At 37.9% G+C, this 22,786-nt stretch overlaps 1 protein-coding gene across 1 annotated transcript in view; it reads right to left on the bottom strand.

Moving 5' to 3' along the window:
• The window catches only part of LOC150101361 (phospholipid-transporting ATPase ABCA3-like), a 646,575-nt gene that overhangs the window by 300,705 nt on the left and 323,084 nt on the right, over positions 1–22,786 (bottom strand). Inside the window, exon 13 of the mRNA XM_090400940.1 lies at positions 21,248–21,458. Coding sequence (XP_090257066.1) covers positions 21,248–21,458 — 211 coding nt within the window. The remainder of the gene's footprint in view (positions 1–21,247; positions 21,459–22,786) is intronic.

The following is a 22,786-nucleotide window of genomic DNA, read 5'->3' on the forward strand; positions in this document are numbered from 1 at the left end:
ACAGCTGACCATGGGTGTTGCAATTTTTCTGCAATCACACGCATGAACAAGTTGTTGATATAGGACTCTATAATAACACCTCGCTGGAAGTCAGTAAGCTCAACATGCATGGCCATGTCTTACCAGTAGACAAATATAGTACTGTATGACATGTAAGGAGTTCACCCGCAGTTTTAGAGGAATTCTGGCACATGTGATCTATTTAAATGTTCCATTTCTGTTGTAGAATGGGGTGTTCGGAAACATCTTTTCCCACATAGGGTACTTACTTATTTGCTTCAGAACTAATTACAGTATTTTCTTATTTCCTAAAAATGCAGGAAACTATATCAGCATTTTATAATCCAAATGCAGCCTGAAAATATCAAATCAGCCCCTTTCAACATGGTTACAATCCTTTAAGTGACCAGAATCATTGTCCCAAACTTAAGTCCCATTCACTAGTATCAACCAAGATCTCCTTCCTCTATCAATACAGCCATTCTGTTTCCTTTGACCAAATTGTAAAACTCTGGCAAGGTGAAATGTGTGTTTATGAACACTGAATTTGTATCCTTATTCATATTATTGTTATTAAGTGACACCTCCAAGGGGTCCAAAGACTCATTGAGGGAGGGAACCTACTCTACAATCCTCCATCTCCACTAGTATTTTCACAAACCCCACAGCCATTTTGGCTGGAGAGTGGATACGCTAACCACTCGGACAACCAGGCTGTCAAAATTATATTTTATTATTATTACATGCCACCTCCAAGGAGTCTGGACTCATCGAGGGAGGGTACCTACTCTACAGCTCTCAGTCTCCACCTCACAATCCACCACCTACAGCGAACTGCATCATCTACATTGATGCCATCTACTGCCCACCACCACCACCACCACTAGTATTTGCACAGACAATCACAAACATCCAAGCCCATGGCAAACCTGCAGCCTTTTGCAACCATTCGAACCTGCAGCCTTTTGGCTGGAGAGCAGCCAAAAGGCTGCAGGTTGCAAAGGTTTGGCTGGTTGGCCGATCTGCTCTCCAGCATCAGCCAACCAGACCAGCATTGAAGCCATATGCTCATTAACATTCTCAAAAAAACTGATTTCTCAGCAGAATTTTTGGCCATCACATCTTCAGTTTCCCATCCTCTACAAACAGATGAAAACCCTTCAAACTATGGAATATATTTATATAATGAATAGTTTATAGTTTTAATATATCATATAATTTACATAACAGTGGTCTATTAACAGAACTCTCTGATACACCACCTGCTATTCACCTCAATTTTGACACTTTTCCTCTATTTCTATAACACATATTATTCTCCAGTCCCCTAAACTACACCTATCTGTTTGCTCTGTCAGGCAATACATTCTCTACAATGTCAGACAATACATTCCATTCTCCAAGCAAAGAACCTGCTATTTATTCCCCCTGCTCATCTTCCTTATTCAACTTCCAGGCATGTCCCTTTCCCCCATTCTATAAAAAATTTCTTCCACATTAATCTGGTAACAATCCTTTATTAACTTAAATATCTCAATTATATCCCTTCTCTTCCTCCTATTCACAAGGGTTTTGCAAAGAATCCCCTCAACCTGTCCTCAAATCTCAAAGACCAGTTGTGACCTTAGTCGATCTTCTCTGGACACTCTTCAATGTATCCTCATCACCATGAAAACCAAGGTATCAAATCTGCGCACAATATTTTATACAAGACTCTATCAAGGCCTTAAAAAATGAAAACAAAACCTCTATGTCTACAAGTTAAGGTCCTCTGCATCATTGACATGATCTGATGTGATGTCTTTACAACTTGTGCAATGCAACATCTGAACTTCCAATACTTGTCCACTACCACTCCAAGTCTCTTATCACTTTAACTTCCTCCAAAATTTCCTTGCCATGTGAAACACTTAGCACATCCTATTGTTAAAACAATATTAAAACATCCTATTGCTTCTTCTTCCTATCATGGATTTTAGGCCAGGTGGCTTGTTCCGGTCTCATGCCATCTCTTTCTTGGTCTTCCGATTCTTCTTTTTCCACTTATTTTATATTTGTATAATATTTTTGGTAGTCTGTTCAATTTAAATGTTATATCCATTTTTGTTTATACTGTCTTATGTAGTAATTAATTGGTTTTATATTCAGGGACTGTAAAATTTCTTCATTTGTTTTATGGTCCCACTTGGTATATCCAGCTGTTTTTCTGAGAAATTTCATTTCTGCCTTTTGAATTCATTTTTCGTCTTTCCTTTTTATGATCCATGTTTCGCTTCTATGTAGTAGAGTTGGTTTTCACAAGACATTATATAATCTGATTCTAGTGTGTTAGGGATGGCTTAAATATATTATTTATTGTCATTTACTTTGACAAAGTTTGATATTTTATTGTCTATGACTTTTTCTTCTTCATATGAAAATCACATCCCAAGTATTTGAAAGTATTTACTTGTTCGAATTTTTATTATCTATCACCATTTTACTTCTTATTGTGTTTTCTCCTTTGAATGCCATTATTTTTGTTTTTTCTTTAGATATTGTCATATTATATTGCTTTGAGATATCATTTAATGATTTTAATGATCTTTGTAAGTCATCTTCTGATGTAGCTAATAGTAGTGTATCTATCTTCATTTGCGGGGTAATTTGTATACCAAATGGGTTATATTGTTCAAATGGGTTATATTGTTAATATTACTTTTATATATATATTGAAAAGCAGACGTGAGAGGGGTACATCCTTGTCATATTCCTCGATATATCTTTCCATTCTGAGATGTGTTCTAGTTTAACTACTATTTTATTTCCTGTATATATTTCTTGAATGGATTGTAAAAATTGGTTTGGTATATTTAAATCGGTTAATATTTTAAACAATTTTTGTCTACTAATTTTGTCAAAGGCATTTTCATAACCAATAAAGGCCACATGTGTTTCTTTTTAAAATTCTCTTCTCTTTTCTATTAATAATTTCAGAGTAAAAACTGGATCTATGCAGGAATCGGCCTTTTCAGAAAAAAATTTTATTCTTCTAGTAGTTTGTCCTCTACGACACTGTTTAGCTTCTCTTTTAATATTCCTGCATATATTTTACTATTATTACTATTATTGCATGACATCTCCAGGAAGTCCAAAGACTCACTGAGGGAGGGCACTTACTCTACAGCTGTCTCCACTAACTACAATGAACCGCAACTACACCAACGGCATCTACCTTCCACCACTAGTATTTTTCCAGATAATCACAAATTTTTTTTGTGATTATCTGGAGGATTCAAACCTGCAGCCTTTTGGCTGGAGAGTGGATATGCTAACCATTTGGCCAACCAGGCCAGCTGGTTGGCCACGATTTTATATCCTGTATTTAGCATACTAATTCGCCTATAGTTATTGCAATTGTCTTTATTTCCCTTTTTAGAGACTGGGATAACCAGTGCTTTTTTCCAAGAGTTAGGAGTTTTTCCAGACATCCAAACCATATTAAGAAATTTCAGAAGTCTTTCATTAAATTTTTCACCTGCATTTTTGTATAGTTCTATATTTATATTGTCTTCTCCTGGTGTTTTCCTATTTTTCATCTTCTTTATTGTATTTTTTAGTTCTCACATCGTGATATTTTCTGGTGGGTTATTCTTTGTTTAATAATATTTTATTTCATTGTTCTAATCTGGGGAGAGATTTTGGAAATAGGTCACCATTTTTCTAAATCTATTATTTTATTTTTATCTTTTCTTTTATTTCTTTATTCATGTATTTTATTACTTTATAAGTTTTGAGTTGTGGCTTAAATATATCTGTTTCTAGTGCAATTACAAAATTGTTCCATCTTTCTCTATGTTTTTTCCTTACTTCTTGTTTTGCAATTGCACTATTTCTTTTATACTCTATTTCTGCTTCTATTGTTTTCGAATTTAGTCATTTCTGGTAACTGTCCTTTTTTGTTGTTTTTATTATATTTTCTTTTTCTTTGTTCAAGTCTCATAGTCCTCTTTTTCTAATCCATTTGTGCATTATTCCTAAGCTTTCTGTTGCTGCTTTTGTGAGAATTTGTTCAAAATTTTCCCATTCCAATTCTATGTCACTTGATTGATGTGTGGTTTCAGTTTTTAAGTTTGTGCATTTTTGATATTGTTGAATAACCTAAGGATCCTATAATGAAGAAATTTTGTAACCAGGTTGATAAGAATTTTCAATTTTATGTATTTTTAGCCACTTGGTTTAAAACTGAATTTTTGCTGATACCATATAACAGGGGTGTTCAACCCATCGATTGCGGAGCGATTTTTGGTCTATCTCTTGTGTATTCCTCCGTACTTACAAATTTAATTAAAACTGAAAACATAATATTTTATTTATCATTATTTTGTATTATTTTTAATTCACTTTAAGTGTATTGCTATTGTTTATTTATTTTTCGTTAAAATTGTCAATCAGTAATTTTCTTATAAGTCCGGGTAAATGAATTAATTTGGATCAGTGGAAGTCAAACAGTGAGCAGAGTGAATACGATTATAAGCAAAGTGTAAAAACTCGATTGTAGTTTAATATTAAATATTCCAAAGCATATTACATTGATTTTTTTACTTAGGTTAAGTCCTATGTGAATATCGTAAAAAAATAAACTTTGTTTGTCTTGGTATAGTTTGTATTAGATGTTTTTTGTAAATAACTCTTTTGAAGCTAACTGTATATACTGCTTTAATAAGAATATGTTAGAGTGTTAAAAACAAAGGCAATGTTTTTGTTGCCAAAACTGTACATGGCGGCATTGGAAAGATTGTTATTGAAACTTGTATGTAGGAGAAAGGCTCTAAGTGTAAACATCTCCAAAGTCAGTCAGAAAGAGTTCAAACAACTTTCCGATGGCCAGCAACTTACAATCAAAAGAAAGCAGAGGAAAACAAAAGGCATGCCGAACTTGAAACTTAAGATGAAAGACTCATACCGATTCTTTGGGGGTTGCCAAACTTCATGTGAGGTCTCAGAGGAGGCCTATTAAAAATGGACTGAAGCAAGCAGAAGGGGTCCTGGTTCCAGAATTGCTATCAGAGAGGAGGCCACCTGGTCCAGAGTCACTGTCAGAGAAACTGCTCGGATCCACATTGCTTGAGAGAGGAGTTTCCCGCTTCCAGAAAGGAGCTTCTCGGTTTGAGACGTCGCTAGAGAGAGAGACTACTTCTAGGCCACAGTCAAAGTTCCAAATTGCCGAAAGGAAGAGTTCCAATTGCTGGAGAAAAGTTTCCAGGCCAGGTTATTGGAAGTTTATTTTTCACTTGGTTAGACTATAATAAATTTAGTTTAATTCTTTATCTAAGTGTAAGCAAACAAAGTTTGCGCCTGAAAATATCTTCAGGACTGGGGTAAGGTAGTGCAACACCAGGCAACTCCGAGCAAAGGTGGACCAAGCTGTCATCACTCCTTGTCTCAGTATCTCCACTAATGTAAAGCACATCTCCTTGCGGACATGTATACTGCTATGCCTTAAGGGAAGGACCACTACCCAGACTGGTTTCAACCTTTATTGAGGTCTCGTCAGTGGGAGGCAGACCCAGTCTTGGAGATACTAAGGCAGAAGCAATAGGAGAGGTCATATTTACCTATAGGAGTTGCCAACAGCTGTACCACCTTATTATTGAATTATTCTGGATTTAGAGAAAGATGTTGGAAGTTTATTTTTCACTTGGTTAAACTATAATGCTCAGAGTTGCCTGGTGTTGCACTACCTTACCCCAGTCCTGAAGATATTCTCAGGTGCAAACTTTGTTTGCTTACACTTGGATAAAGGATTAAACTAAATTTATTATAGTCTTGGGAGATACTGAGACAAGGAGTGATGAGAGCTCAGTCCACCTTTGCTCGGAGTTGCCTAATGTTACACTACCTTACCCCAGTCCTGAAGATATTTTCAGGTGCAAACTTTGTTTGTTTACACTTGGATAAAGATTTAAACTAAATTTATTATGGTGTAACCAAGTGAAAAATAAACTTCCAACATCTTTTTCTAAATCCAGAGTAATTCAATAATAAGGTGGTACACCTGTTGGCAACTCCTGTAGGTAAATATGACCTCTCCTATTGCTTCTGCCTTAGTATCTCCATGGTTGGGGCTGCATCCCACTGACAAGACCTCAATCAAGGTTGAAACCGGTCTGGGTAGTGGCCCTTCCCTTAATGCATAGTAGCAGTATACATGTCCACAAGGAGATGTGCTTTGCATTATGGGAGATACTGAGACACGGAGTGATGAGAGCTCGGTCCACCTTTGCTTGGAGTTGCACTACCTTACCCCAGTCCTGAAGATATTTTCAGGCGCAAACTTTGTTTGCTTATACTTGGATAAAGGATTAAACTAAATATATTATAGTTTAACCAAAAATAAACTTCCAACATCTTTCTCTAAATCCAGAGTAATTAAATAATAAGGTGGTACACCTGTTGGCAACTCCTATAGGTAAATATGACCTCTCCTATTGCTTCTGCCTTAGTATCTCTGCCTCCCACTGACGAGACCTCAATAAAGATTGAAACCAGTCTGGGTAGTCACCCTTCCCTTAATGCATAGTAGCAGTATACATGTCCACAAGGAGATGTACTTTGCAGTATCTCTCATAATGTCAAGGAGTGATGAGAGCTAGGTCCACCTTTGCTTGAAGTTGCCTGGTGTTGCACAACCTTACCCCAGTCCTGAAAATATTTTCAGGTGCAAACTTTGTTTGCTTACACTTGGATAATGATTAAACTAAATTTATTATAGTCTAACCAAGTGAAAAATAAACTTCCAACAGCTTTCTCTAACTCCAGAGTAATTCAATAATAAGGATGATACACCTGTTGGCAACTCCTATAGGTGTTACGATTGGATCCGCCTCCCACTGACGAGACCTCAATAAAGGTTGAAACCGGTCTGAGTAGTGGCCCTTCCCTTAATGCATAGCAGTGTATACATGTCCGCAAGGAGATGTGCTTTGTATTATGAGAGATACTGAGACAAGGAGTGATGAGTGCTCGATCCACCTCTATTACAGGCCAGGTTAATGTCGGACATTCACCAGTGTGTTGCATTTTCATTACAATTTGATGAATCAAACGACTTCACTGATATTGCTCAGTTAATGGTATTTATTCGCATGGTATTTCAAGATTATTCAAGTAAAGAAGAACTTTTGAAAATTATAACATCATTGGGAAGGACTAGGGGAGAAGACATTTTTTTGGCATTTGATGAATTTGTGAAAGAACATAAACTTCCGCTTTTTAAACTTGTGTCTATTACTACTGATGGTGCTCCTGCAATGATAGGTAATTAATCAGGCTTCACTTCATTATGTAAAAACGATGACAAATATCCAGATTTTTTAATGTACCACTGTATTATTCACCAACAAGTACTGTGTAGTAAAAGATTAAACACAAAAGATGTTTTGGATATTACATTTAAAATTGTAAATTCTGTTCGAGGAAAAGCCCTGCAACGGGGGTTATTTAAATTACAGGCAGATCATGATTGGGAACTTCTGTTGTAAAATAATGTTCGCTGGCTCAGCAGAAGTCAATTTTTAGAAAGATTTCTTGTATTATTATTATTATTATTATTATTCAGGCCTCCAAGGAGTCAAAAGACTCATCGAGGGAGGTCCTTTCTAAGACATAAAGTCTGTCAAGACTCATCGAGGGGAAGTCCCCCCCTGAGAAACACAAAGTTTATCATACCACTCCTTAAACCCACTGACCGTTCTCGCTCCCACCACTCCATCAGGCAATGCATTCCACGGCTCAACCACCCTCCACACAAAGAAACCACTCCTTACCCTCTTGCTCACAGTTTCCTTTCGTAACTTCCAGGGATGGCCTCTTGTCATCACTCGTTCCCGCTGATCAACCAAGCGAAAGAACTCCCCAGTGTCAACCCTGTAACCACCTCTCAACAGTTTAAAAGTCTCAATCATATCACCTCTCCTTCTTCTATCCACCAAACTCTGCAGTCCACATTCTCTCAGCCGATCCTCATAACTATCCTTGTACAGCCCTGAAACCATCTTTGTCATCCGTCTTTGTATCCTTTCCACGGTTAATTTATCCCCTTCAAATCCTGGGGACCAAATCTGAGAACAATAGTCCAAGTGTGGTCTGATCAGAGACTTATACAACGGAATGATAACCCTCTTATCTCTGCAGGTCAGTGTCCTTCTCATAATAGCAGCAATCCTCTGTGTTACCTTCACCACCTTTGCAATATGTCCCCTAAACTTCAGGTTTCTATCAATCATCAACCCCAGATCTCTTGTCTCCCCTACTTCCTCCAGTATAACTCCTCCCATAGAGTATGCAGCATCCCATCGATGTTTCCCAAACCTCAAGACCTTACATTTTGCTGCATTAAACTGACACCCCCATTCATTTGCCCATCTATCTAGCTTATTTAAATCCTCTTGCAGGGCTACCACATCTGCACTATTACTAATAATCCTTCCAAGCTTCGCATCATCCGCAAACAACTGAATATCCCCCTGCAATCCACTGGCTATGTCATTGATATAAAGGTTAAACAATATAGGTCCTAGTACTGAGCCCTGTGGGACCCCACTTGTAACCCTCTGCCTCCTGGAAACTGCTCCACCATACACAACTCTCTGATACCTATCAGACAGCCAATCCTGAATCCAGTTGACCAATCTGACATCCAGACCCATGTGCTGCAACTTAAATATCAGCTTATCATGTGGCACCCTGTCAAATGCCTTCGCCAAGTCTAAGAAAATTGCAGTATATGCCTTTCCCTCATCTAATGCTCTTGTAACTTTATTATAAAAGGCTAGCATATTGCTAAAACAAGAGCGTCCTTTCACAAATCCATGTTGATTCTCACAGATAACATTACCCTCATCTGCCCAATGCTGTACACGGTCCCTCACTACTTTCTCCAAGATCTTAACAACTACTGATGACACACAGACTGGCCTATAATTAGACACTTCCAGTCTGTTACCACCCTTATGCAATGGCACTATCTTACCTTCCTTCCATTCCCTGGGCACCTTTGCCAAAGCCAGACTTTCATTGAAAAGCCACGTTAAAGGTATTGTCAATTCCCTAGCACATTCTCTCAAAACTCGTGGCGAAATACCATCCAGTCCCACAGCTTTACTGACATCCAGAGTACTCAGTATCTGAAACACACTCTCCTCCTGTACCTCCAGACCTCGTACCAGTCCTATCCCTCTAGCATTAAAACTGACTCTAGGATGAAATACTCCAATAAAGTGTTCATTGAACAATTCCACTATGTCCTCTGCATCAGTCACTCTATTCCCATTTTTATCCCACAATATCATTCTTCCACAGTCATTTCTCCTCCTACTGGCCACATAGCTAAAAAATTCCCTAGGATTTTCTTTGGATCTTAGGGCCAATCTCCTCTCAAATTCCAGTTTCGCTTTCCTTACCACACGAGTCACTCTTCTGGCCTGTGTCTTATATTCCTCATGCATCTCTTCACCTGTCTCCTTATATCTCTTCCATAGCCTCTTTTTCGCATGCAATTCCTGTTTAATATTGTTTGTCATCCACTTTACTCCAAATTGCGCCCTCTTCTTCACTCGTGGTATACAGCTTACCATTGCTGATAACAAATATTCTTTCACAATTTCCCACGCACTGGTGATATCCCGGCCTTCCAATTCCTCCCTCCATGAAACTTCCCGAAGTTGACGTCTAAGACTATTATAATCACCTGCCTTATAATTCCACATAAGTTCCCGTCTCTTTGATACTCCTGCATGTCTATTCATTTTCCAAGTCAAAACCATATGGTCACTCTCTCCAACTGGTGGGAGAGACGTCAACTCAGTTATTATCAACTCTTCTGATGCTATAACCAAATCCAAAATTTTTGAACCTCTTGTTCCCTCTGTTGCATGTTGCCTAAGACATTTGTCCCTCAAGAATTCTAGAAATTCCATTCCCCTATTGTTACATGCATCTTCCTCTCTCCAATTTATACTACTGAAGTTAAAATCTCCCATAACAATCATTCTTCTTGCACTTGCCAAACTTAGCTGTCTAAACATCTCCTGGTCCCCATCCTCTGTGCTCCTGGGTCTGTAGCAACACCCCACTAAATATCCTGTCTTGCCTACCTCTACCTCACACCATAAGCTCTCAAAATCATTTGTCTCACTACCTTCCAAATTCTCCACTCTTAGAGGGCATAGGTCATCACTTATCATAAGCAGCACCCCACCACCACGCTTTCCCCTCCTATCCTGGCGAAAAATGCTATACCCAGTGACTTCTATTCCTGTTTTTATATCCAATTCTGTCAACCACGTCTCAGTGATCGCAATAATTTTTGGCCAGGCTGATGCTATCTGCGCCACCAATTCCTCTCCCTTATTCCGGATACTCCTGGCATTAGTATACAGCATATAAATGCCATTGTTTCTATACCCAGCATTATCCCTTCTAGACTCCACTGGGCTCAGTCTTACCTGACATTGTCTCCCTTCTCCCAAGTATCCATTCCCACAAGAGGCCACCCCTGCTATCATCCTCCCTGGGACACACTGACTCGTTCAGAACAGCAATCTCTCCAGATGCCTACGTCCTTCCTCATTCAAATGCAAACGGTCTCTCGCAAACAACTCCTCTCTTTCCTCAAACGCACTCCAAGCATCCACATATACCAGTCCTCTCTTGTCACACATTCTCGCTATTATGCCATTCAATATCACCGCTCTTCTGCTCAGCTCATCATTATCATACCTAGGCAACACGCACACTATTTTTCCTCTCTCTGTCTTCTTCCGTACAGTCTCAAGCAAAAATCTCATATCTCTCGCTGCCCGACTTACATTACCACTCAAGTCATTCGTTCCTACCATCACAATCATCTCATCCACCCTTTCACTTCTCTTAATTGCCATAGCCACCCTTTCTATTGTTCCTCCTGGCAAACACTCCTCACGCATCCTATCCTGAACACCACGGATCATTGAGTCACCATACATTATACCTCTTCCCATTCCATCGCTCCTATTGTTTCCATTCTCTCCTCTTCTTTCATTCCCATACCTCTCTCTTCTACTGTTTCCATTCTCTCCTCTTCTAGCACTCCCATACATCTCTCTCATTCCCTCTCTCCTACTGTTTCCATTTTCTCCACTTCTAGCACTTCCATATCCCTCTCTCATTCTGTCTCTCCTACTAGTGTTTCCATCCGCTCGTCTTCTAGCATTCCCATACCTCTCTCTCATTCCATCTCTCCTACCGTTTCCATTCTCTCCTCTTCTAGCACTTCCATATCTCTCTCTCATTCCGTCTCTCCTACTGTTTTCATCCTCTCGTCTGCTAGCATTCCCATACCTCTCTCTCATTCCTTCTCTTCTACTGTTTCCAATCTCTCCTCTTCTAGCACCCCCATACCTCTCACTCATACTCCTTAAAGTCTCTCTCTCTCCTACTCTGATTTGCCTTGCATTCATCTCTTCCATTCTCCTAATCTTATCTTTCATACTTCTGCTCTCATTCACTAGACATTCCACCTCCTCTTTCAACTCATCTATCTCCCGCTGCAGGTCAGTCACTCTTAATCTAAATTCACTCTCCCAAACAAAACCATCTCCTAAACTTCCACAGTCACTCACACCTTCCACACTATCAACCATTATTTTCTCATTCTCTCCTATCATACTACTCGTCTTCCTACATTCATTCTCCGTTCCTGGAGCAACAAAGTCGGATATCGATATATCTAATGTAGTTATTTCCTCCAACTGCCTGCATTTTGCGCACATACGCTCTCCACTCTCTTTAACAAACCACATATGTAATTCCTTAGAAGCATACATGCCGCAAGTACTGCATGCCACAAAGTCTCTTATGATATTGCTAATAATCGAGTTCTTAAATGGCGGAGGACTTGGCGTTACGTCACTTGCGACTGCTGCTGAATCCACCATCATTCCTTACTGCCGAGTAGCGTAATCCTTAATAATTATTCAATTAATAAATAAGAGGGGAAAAAAGTACAAACATCAGAACATTTAAGTACTAATATAATTAAATAAAATGAAATATAACTAAATACAAAGTAACTTAGCTTCGTTTTGTCTTCCACCGTTACGCGTTCGATTCTGACGGTACCAACATATATTATATCGCGACAGCAACTAACTTCCGAAAAACAACCACTGAAGTACACTCGTATTCAGAGAAACAATTCAGCACTCAAAAACGTATAAAAACGGGAAAAAAACGGACTATTCACCGATTAAAAATCACTTTCTTCTGCACAGCTCAAATTCACCGCCACGTGCTACGGCGACGCTAGCGCCACTTCTCAATTAACTATATAAAACTAACTAATTAACTATATAAAAATTTTTCTTGATGAAAAAGGAGATATTTATCCACAATTGAGTGATAAAAGATGGTTGTTATACTTATCATTTTTAGTAGATTTCTGTATGAAATTAAGCAATTTAAATTTAAAGTTGCAAGGTAGAGATAAAAATTTAATTGACATGTTAAGTTCAATAAAAACTTTCCAACAATACTTACTTTTATTAAAGAAAAATATAAATGACCAAGAACTTAGACAACTCCAGTATTTATTAAAATTTTTTGAACAAAATCAAGAAATGTTCGCTATGATTTAAGAGAATTTATTCGTGAAATAGAATTAGTTGAGGAAGAAATAAATTCAAGATTTAAAGATTTTAATAAAACTGAAAAGATTGTATCTTTTATCAATAATCCATTTCAAGAAAACTTGAACATCACAGAACTTTCAAATAAAATTAGTGGGCTGTTTGATATAAATCAAACTGAAGTAGAACTTGAGATAATAAACAATCGGAATAGTTTACATTTAAAATCGATAAACAATCGGAATAGTTTACATTTAAAATCGATAAACAATCGGAATAGTTTACATTTAAAATCGATAAACAATCGGAATAGTTTACATTTAAAATCGATAAACAATGAAGTCATTTGGAAGTATGCACATGAAAAATTCCCAATATTAACTGATATTGCGCAAAAAATTCTGTTGTGTTTTGGATCGACATACTTGTTGGATTCACCTTTTTCAAATATGACCGTCATAAAAAATCAATTAAGAAACCAAATTACAAATGATCATTTGGATGATTGTCTGTGATTGGCCACTTCTTAATATCAACTTGACTATGAAAATATTGGGAGGTTCAAACAATGCCAAATTTCACATTAACTTTTTTTTTTTTTTTTTAATCAACCAGCATTTCCTGTATCTTGTGAGTTTGTAATCAATCTGTTGTTTTTTCTAACTTTTGTTTTCCAAAATACAGAAATAAATATTTTATTCCAATATATGTTTTTTTTTTGTTGTATTAAAATAATTAAAAGAGATAAATAAATTTTTAAATACACAAAGTTTTTAGTTGTGTATTTTTTTTTAGTTGTTTATTTGTGCATAATCAGATATCAGGTTGGGGGAACGTGATCTATATAAAGATAATAGATCACCGAATAACTTATATATAAGAGAGTAGATCGCCGAATTACGTTTTATAGAAAAGTAGCTCGCATTGTAAAAAAGGTTGAACACCACTGCCATATAACGATCAGAGTTTAATTCAAAGGCTCGACATACTCTTATGTCTAAAATTAACTCTGCTAATTTAAAATTTGCGATAACGCAGTAAATTACTGATTTGCATCCTCTGGCTGACCAAGTATATTTATGTATTTCCTTGTGTTTAAACACTGAATTCATTATTCTCATATTATGATAAATGACAAAATCTCGCAGTCTGTGGCCATTTTGATTACATGTAACTTCACCAAATTTACCTATGTTTGTTTTGTATTTTTTTTTAATTTCCTATTATTATTATTATTGGTCTGTGCGGTTAGCCGAGTGGCTGCGCGTTTCGCAACCACATGCCTGGGAAAGAAGTGCCCCGGGTTTGAATCCCATCGCTAACATCACGAGTTTAGTATCTTTCTCAGACATAGCCAAGTTAACCAGTCTTGGGAATGGACTGCACGGTTTTCTCCCCAGTTTATCTGAGGTTTTTCCTCCTGCAAGCAGGCAAACTGGCCTTGAGAACATAACGCTTCTACAGCATAGGACACCTCCAGGAATAACCAATCTATTTCGTGGGATTTTGGTTCCGAATGCCAACACGGTAATAGGATAGGATAGATTATTATTATTACACCCTCCATGGAGTCGACAGACTCATCATGGGAGGTTCATTCAACTGACAACATATTTATCATATTATTATTATTACTACGGGCTACTCCAGGAGTCCTTAGACTCATCGAGGGAGGCCCTAAACATCATGTTCACACAACTGTTCAACATTCTCACAGTATCTATCATACCTTGCCTTGAACTCGCTCCCTGTCATAGCACCCACAACAGACTCTGGCAGCTTATTCCGCACATTTACCACTCTAAAAGTAAAGAACCCAGTTCTAACACCCCTGCTAACCACGCTCTTGCCCAGCTTCCATGGGTATCCCCTAGTTCTCCCACCACCAGTCCTGATCTCAAAACTATCATCTGAATTAATCCTATAGAATCCTTTTGGCAATTTGAATGTCTCAATCATATCTCCCCTTTTCCGCCTATCAACTAGTTTCTGCAACCCACAAATCTTCAACCTGTTCTCATATGGTTCATTCCATAGACCTGCTATCATCTTAGTCACTCGCCTCTGAATCCTCTCCACCTCCTCCCCATCAAGAAGGAACCGAGGTGACCAAATCTGGGCACAGTAGTCGAGATGAGGTCTTATCAGAGCTCGGTACAGAGGTACAATAACTTGCTTTTCTCTGCTCGTCAAGGTATTTTTCAACAACCAAGTGAGTTGATGAGCTGATTTAGCTACTTTCGCAATGTGCCCCCTAAACTTCATCTCCCTATCCACCAACACTCCCAAATCCCTGGCCTCATCAATCTCTTGGAGTACAGTTCCACCAATGTGGTATACTGCTGCTAATCTTTTCACTCCGAAATGCATAACCTTACATTTTGTCACATTAAATTGACATCCATTCTCCTTAGTCCAGAACTCCAATCTATCTATGTCATCTTGCAAGACTTTGACATCTTCTGCGTTCACTATCGCCCTACCCAACTTTGCATCATCAGCGAACAAATGAACTGTCCCACTTAGACCCTTCCCTATATCGTTAATGAACAGATTAAACAGCAGTGGTCCAAGAACAGAACCCTGTGGCACACCACTAGTCACAGGCCGTCTTTTGGACTCTACTCCTGAATAAACTACTCTTTGATATCTCTCCATCAACCACCCAGCTGTCCATTTCACCCCAACCCTATATCCATTCCCATATGTTGTAGTTTACGGATTAGAATTCCATGTGGTATCCTGTCAAACGCCTTTGCCAGGCCCAGCAGTATCACTGTAAACTCATTTCCCTTATCCAGTTCAGCCGTCACCTTGTTATAAAACTTGAGCAAGTTACTGAGGCATGATCTACCCTTCACAAAGCCATGCTGTCCTCTGTACAGTATCTCATTTTCATCAATCCATTCCTGTATTTTTCCCTTGACTACTTTCTCCAAGACCTTGACAACGACTCCTGATATGCTGATCGGTCGGTAATTTGCAACCATAGTCTAGGATCCTCCTTTATGCAGTGAAACTATTTTCCCCTCTTTCCACGCCTTCGGGACTAAGCCAGACCCGAGACTCAGATTAAACAACATGGTCAAGGGCACTGATAATTCATGAGCCGCTTCATGCAAGACCCGTGCCGGTATACCATCCAATCCCACAGATGTATTCACATTAATGTTCTGTAATAGACTATTCACCTCCACTTCATTCATCACAATTCCCGTATAAACTAATGGTTCCTTCATTTTTTCAACGTCACCACCTGGATGATATACTTTTGCAAAGTGCGCGCTCAGTAACTCCACTATATTGACTGGTTCAGTGAACTCTTTACCATCGTCATTCCTTAAAATCATTTTGCCATGTACAGTTTTTTTCTTGCTTGCAGCATATTGAAAGAACTGTTTGGGATTCTCTTTTGCTTGCATAGCTAGTTTCCTTTCATAATCGGCTTTTGCTGTTTTTACCACACTCGTTACCCTTCTGGCCTGTACTTTATACCGTTCGTGTGCCTGCAGGTCACCCCTTTCTTTAAATCTTAAAGTCTTAAAAAAATAGAATCTTAAAGTCCTTAACACTCCTTGCATTAACAGCACATTCTGGTAATGCATTCCATTCACCGACAATTCTCCATGTAAAAGATCTACTCCTCACACTCTTCTTCACCACACTTTTACATAACTTCCAGGAATGACCTCTGGTTCTTCCCTTCTACTCTTTTTATAATCCTCCTCTGGATTAATCTGATAAAATCCTCTCACTAACTTAAACATCTATCATATCATATCATCTCTCTTCCTCCTATCCAACAAACTGCAAGCCACATCTCTTCAACCTCTCTCCATAGCCAGGATTCCAAACTCCTGATATTGTCTTAATCACTTGTCTCTGGACCCTCTCCAATGTCTCGACATCAGATTGAAAAACCAGGTGACCTAATCAGAGCATAATAGTCCAAGTGTGGTTTGACCAGTGCCTTATACAGTGGCACAACCACTTTCTTATTCTAACATGTTAGAGTACTTCTTATCATAGCAGCACTACAATGTGCAACCCAAGCAATATGCCGTCTAAACTTCAGTCTACTGTCTACCATCACTCCTAAATCTCTAATCTCATCCACTGCCTGCAGTATGCCATCAATATAGTACATAGCCTTAGCCTTATATTTGTGCATTCCAAAATGCACAACCTTGCACTTATTGATATTAAAACTACAACCCCACTCTTTTGTCCAAGTAAAAAGTCTATTTAAATCATCCTGAAGGGATTCAGCATCAGCAGTGCTACTTATAATTCTTCCCAACTTTGCATCATCATCAGCAAATAGCTGAAGATCCCCAGTCAGTCCACATGATATATCATTTACAAACTAAACAGCAGGAGCCCAAGAACACAACCCTGGGACAACCAAAGGTTTCCCTCTTTTCTTGAGATACTGCTGGTATCATTCAGAGAGCCAATCTTGGATTCATCTAAACAATATACTGTCCATTCCCATCCTCTGCAGCGTGTACACCAACTTATCATGTGGTAATCTATCAAACACTTTTGCAAAGTCTAAGAATATCACTGTATGTGACTCTCCTTTATCTAACACTCATCACCTTATCATAAAATGTAAGTATACTGAAATAGGACCTACCCATTATAAATCCATGGTGACCTTCATAAAGAATGCCATGTCCATCAACCCAATTCTGTATTCTATTCCTTATCAATCTCTCCAACACCTTGACCACAACTACAGTTATACAGACTGGCCTATAGTTGGAAACTCCTGTCTTAGAACTATGCCTGTGGAGTGGTACTATTTTGTCCTCTTTCCACTCCTTAGGAACCCTATCCACTGCAAAACTTTCATTAAATAATAAGGTCAAGGGCATAACCTATTCTGGCATTTAAATCTCCTGCTAGTAGTAAACAGTCAGGTTTGTTTGTTTTATCAATGGCATTCTGTAGTTCTTTATAAAGTATATTACCGTCTTCTTCTTTTCCCTCTTCTGGTGCATATGCACCATAATGTCTTGTGCCTAATTTCTGTTAGTGTTTCATTCAAATAGTTTTATTATTATTATTATTATTACCCAAGACCCCGTGGAGTCAAAGACTCATCTAGGAGGTCCTTTTATCAAACACACAGCTCATCATACCGTGCTTTAAACACACTCAAATTCTCTGCATATACAATATTGTTCTTTAGAGATTTATGTACCATAATCGTTATACCTGCTTTTGCTCTTTCTTCTTTTTTTACCCACTGTAGATTTGTATACAGTTGTTTCTTTTGTACCTTTTTTTTTTCTTTTTTTTCTGTTACTATAGATATCTTTATGTTAGCTTGATGTTGTTTATCAAGTGCTTCCTCTTTATATGCAATGCTTCTCACATTCCATGTTGCAATCTTCGTTATGTGTTCCTTTTACCAATTTCGTTTACCTTTTCCTGAATTGTGGTCTTTTCCCTGATAATTTGTCTGGCTTTTCTTTGCATGAGACTTGAAAGTATATTGAATTTCCCCATTGCAGGTTACTAGCCTGTCACTGGGTAAGTCCAGCAGGAAGGCTGCTGGACTTACCCAGTGACAGGCTAGTAACCTGCAATGGGGACCTGGACAAACAGATCTAACAGCATTTACTCTGTTAGGATGTTGGGTTATACTGCCCATACTCGGTCAACAATGCCTTGTTTGTACATTTAGAACAGGATGGACCATGAGAAGGTGAGGTTGGCATTTGAGTGGGAGAGGCTATGTATTACGCTTCACCACCCCTTCCATCCCCATCCCATTGCAGCCTACCAAATTTCTTATATCCTCAACTTTCTCCAAAATTTCCCTGCCAAGTGAAATGCTTGGGCATTCCATTGCTACCTACCAATTTTCAGAACCTTACTTTTCGACATTGAATTTTCAATTCCATACTGTTGTCAACTCATACAATTTATTCAAGTCCTTCTGTAAGTCCACAACATCTGTTTGATTCCCATCACTCTCTGCGGTTTAGTATAATCTACAAACAGTTGTATGTCTCCAGTCAAACCATCCCAATATCATTAATATATCGATTAAATAACAATGGTAACAAAACAGACCCCTGTGGCATGCCACTAGTGACTTGCCTTTTTCAAGGTAGTGTGCTCCCTCCTCCCATACACAACTTGCCAATACCTATTTGAGAGCCAGTCACCTATCCAACTTATTAGTCTATCATTGAATACCATTGACTTTAGTGTAGTTACCAACCAACCTGTGGTGTGGCAATCTATCAGAAGCATCTGCAAATCTAATTATACCACTGTATATACATCACCCTTGTTTAATACATTTGCAACCTTGTTATAGTATATAAACAAATTTGTAAAACACAAAGTCCTTTTAACAAACCTATGCTCACAAGCACAAAAGAATACTACTGTTATCAACCCACTTTTGCATCTTATCTCTCAACAACCTCTCCTAAACCTAAATCACAGATATACAGATCAGCCTATAATTTTGTTGCCTTAGCCTTATCACCACCTTCATGACTCATTAGGGAAACATGAAGGGAAATGATTTTGTTTTCCTTTCACTCCTTTGGGACATAATCTGTTTCAAGAACTTGTTAAACATGTAGGACAAGATGCTAATTCCTTGGAACATTCCCTTAAAACGTGTAGTGACATGTTATGGTAAGATGTCACTTACCATAACATGTCATGGTAAGTGATATATCACTTACCATGCAGTATATATATTTGGGAGTTAAGTAAGCTAGATGAAAGTAAGGCAATGACATCTAGCTTACTTAACTCCCAAATATATATACTGCTTGTTTCCTTACCATTAAGTCTTCTCTCATTTCATTTACTATACTTGAGCATCTGATTTCACACTAAGGATGAAACATCCATATGGACTGCTCATTGAATACCTCAACTAAGTTGTCTACAGATGTTACCAATCTCTCACTTTTATTCATTTGCATCATCTTACCATACTCATTCTTCTTTCTACTCGCCACATATGGAAAAAAAAACTCTAACTGTTTTTTTTCCACCTGATTTGTGAATTTATGCTCATACTGCACATTTACCAAAGGAGTCACTTTCCTGGTCTGCTCTTTTATTCATTGTGTAACTGATTGTTACCATTATTCATCTTGTGCTGCCTCTAAAATTTCTTTCTTCTTCTTCCAGATTTCATGCTCACTCTCCTCATTCATCCATTTAATATACCTATGTTAGTCAGTCTTTTGACCTTCCAAATACATTCACACATTGATGTTATTTTGTATTTCTTTGTCAGTTCTCAAATAGCATTTATTTCCTTACTGCTCAACTCCTCATTCCATGCTATAGTTCCAAGATGTCTCCTAAGTTTGTCGTAATCACTAGTCTTCTACTTCCACATATATACTTTCCTCACAGAAGTCTTCATATGGTTAGCCACAACTCAAGTGACTATTTCATAATCACTCTCACCAAATACTGGAGGGTAGTGTGATATCCCATTCAAAATTTCATCCTCTGATGAAATAATGAAGATCTTCATATGCCTCCTTTCCATACAGCCTGAGAGAGTCGTCTCTAACAAAAAGTTGAGAAATTAATTTTTTTTTACTCGCAAATGCTATCTCTTCATTCCAATCTATACTGTCATAATTAAAATCACTCTTAATAATTACCCTTCCTTTGTTCACTAATCCAAGTTGTTTATACTTTTCTTCATCACCATCCTCCACATTCCCTGGCCTACAGCAACATCCAACTAAATATGTTTTCCTGTCAACCTCCACTGCACACTATGCTGCCTCAAAACCACTGCCACTATTTTCCTCTTTCATGTCTACCTTATATGAACATAATTCTCCTGCTATCATCAACAGTACCCCGCCCCCTTCTTGTCCTTTCTGTCTTCACGAAAAACTATTTCTAACCATTTCTATTTCTGTTAAGATATCATCTTTATTCAACCATGTTTCACTTATTCCAATGATTCTGAGACAAATTAATTTGATCAGTGAATCCCTTTAATCTCCCTTATTTCTGATATGCCCATGATATAAATAAATACAGCAGTCCATTTTTAGGTCTATAACCAGTCCTACCCAAGCCACTTGTTGGCTGTGATTTTTCCCACATACTGCCCACATAACTAACGAAACTTGTCAGTTTGCTTTTTTCATAAAGGTTAAGAGCCTCCATAGCACAATTGGAAGAACGATGGTACATTGTATCCTTCAATTGGAAAACGCCTAAGTTCGATTCTTGTCATGACAGGAGGAATCGTTATATGGGTTTTTTTTTCAATTGAAGGCAAGTTAGCTGATCTAATCCTGGAAACTCAGGTTTTTCATCCTGCATACAAACAAATCAGCATTCAGAATGCATGCAATTTACAGAGAAAAAAATGCTAGTGGTGGTGGGCAGTAGATGGCATTGGTGTAGACGATGATGAGTAGTAGTGATTTGGTGTAGTTAGTGAACAAAGTGGGAGAGACAGAGAGTTGTAGAGTGGGTGCCCTCCCCTCCCTCAATGAGTCTCTGGACTCCTTGGATAAGTCAAGAATTAATAAATATGGTAAATTTTTTAGAAAATGTGAAATATATTACTGTATACTTACCGAACATTTTTTTCAGAAAATAAGTAGACCCACAACATTGTATTACTCCTGAACTCATTATTGCAATGCGGTCACCTAAAATATCAGCTTCTTCCATGCAACTGGTGGTTAAAAGAACAGTTCTATGAAATCGCAGAGAATGCAGTATATCCCAGATTGCATGTCTTTCTTCGGGATCAGTGCCACTTGTAGGTTCATCAAGCACTACAATCTTAAATAATCATACAGTTAAATATATAGAATGGTACAAGAACTTAATAGAACATACAAAGTCTTCTATAAAGATGAAAAGATAGTGGAAAATACTTAAATTAGATAACATATGGCTATTTATATATTGATAAAAAGGAGGCAATACCCCAGGTTAGCATAACATGTAAAGAAAATATAATAATCATATCATCTTATAAAACTATTTAGTCATCTAAAAAATATTGAGATAATTTCTCTTTGCTGTCCGCTAATATTTTTATAAATTTTATATATTATTATTATTATTACATGACACCACCAGGAGTCCAAAGACTCATCAAGGGAGGGCACCTACTCTACAACTCTGTCTCCACAATTCAATCCAAAAACTACAATGAGCCGCAACCATCCACCACCAACAACCACCACTAGTATTTTCACAGACAATCACAAACATCCATGCCCACAGCAGGATTTGAACCTGCAGCCTTTTGGCTACAGGTACAATATATAATCGTATAACTTTTATATAACATTTTAAAATATATTATGCCCAAAGATAATTGGAATAAGTGATATTTAGTTGTCTGAGGAGGATGTGGTGTTGGGAATAGAAATGGAAGGATACATAGTGTGTTGTGTATAGAGTGCCGCTAGTGTCACAGAATGTAGTGGTAGATTTGAGATGTGCTAAAAAAAAGCGTTTTTAATTAGTGTATAGTATGTCTTTTTTTGCCGCAAATTGTGTTGCATTTTTTTCAGTTTGATACAAGTGTCCTTCAGTGGTGTTGTTGTTTGCATTGTGTTTTGCTACTTGTTTGTTGTAGTGCTTCAGCTTCTGAAGATGGCATCCATAAAGAGAAGTACATCAGCAGCACAGAAGGCTTCTATATGAAAGTCTGGCTCTGCCTTGGATTTTTTGCAGTGGATGTGTTGAGAAAACTGCTATATGTATGCACTGAAAAGATGAGCATGGTAAAGAAAGAAAAGGTGCAGTATGAGAGGAGAATGGCTGGTCAGGCCAAGGTTAACTCAAGGGAATTTTTCTGCTACATGGCAAGCAAGAGGAAGAATAATTATCGCAGATTCATTGGTGGATAGTCATGGCAGCAGACTAACAGCTGCAAAGGATATAGTGGAATTATTGAATGAGCACTTTATCAGCATATATGATATTGGTGTAAATGATAATAATTTTCCAGAATAATAGGCATGTGAAAATAGGAGAAGTGCTACTAATGATTGCAGAGGAATTATCTCCACAATTATCCCTAAAAAAGTGTGGATGCTGATATCACCTGCACAGATTTTGAATCTGTGATGTGAAGCTGAAATTAACTGACTAGC

This window comes from Typopeltis vanoorti, chromosome 11 (assembly GCF_054136105.1).
Source record: "Typopeltis vanoorti isolate ZY-2024b chromosome 11, IOZ_Tvanoo_1.0, whole genome shotgun sequence".
Classification (NCBI taxonomy): domain Eukaryota; kingdom Metazoa; phylum Arthropoda; class Arachnida; order Uropygi; family Thelyphonidae; genus Typopeltis; species Typopeltis vanoorti.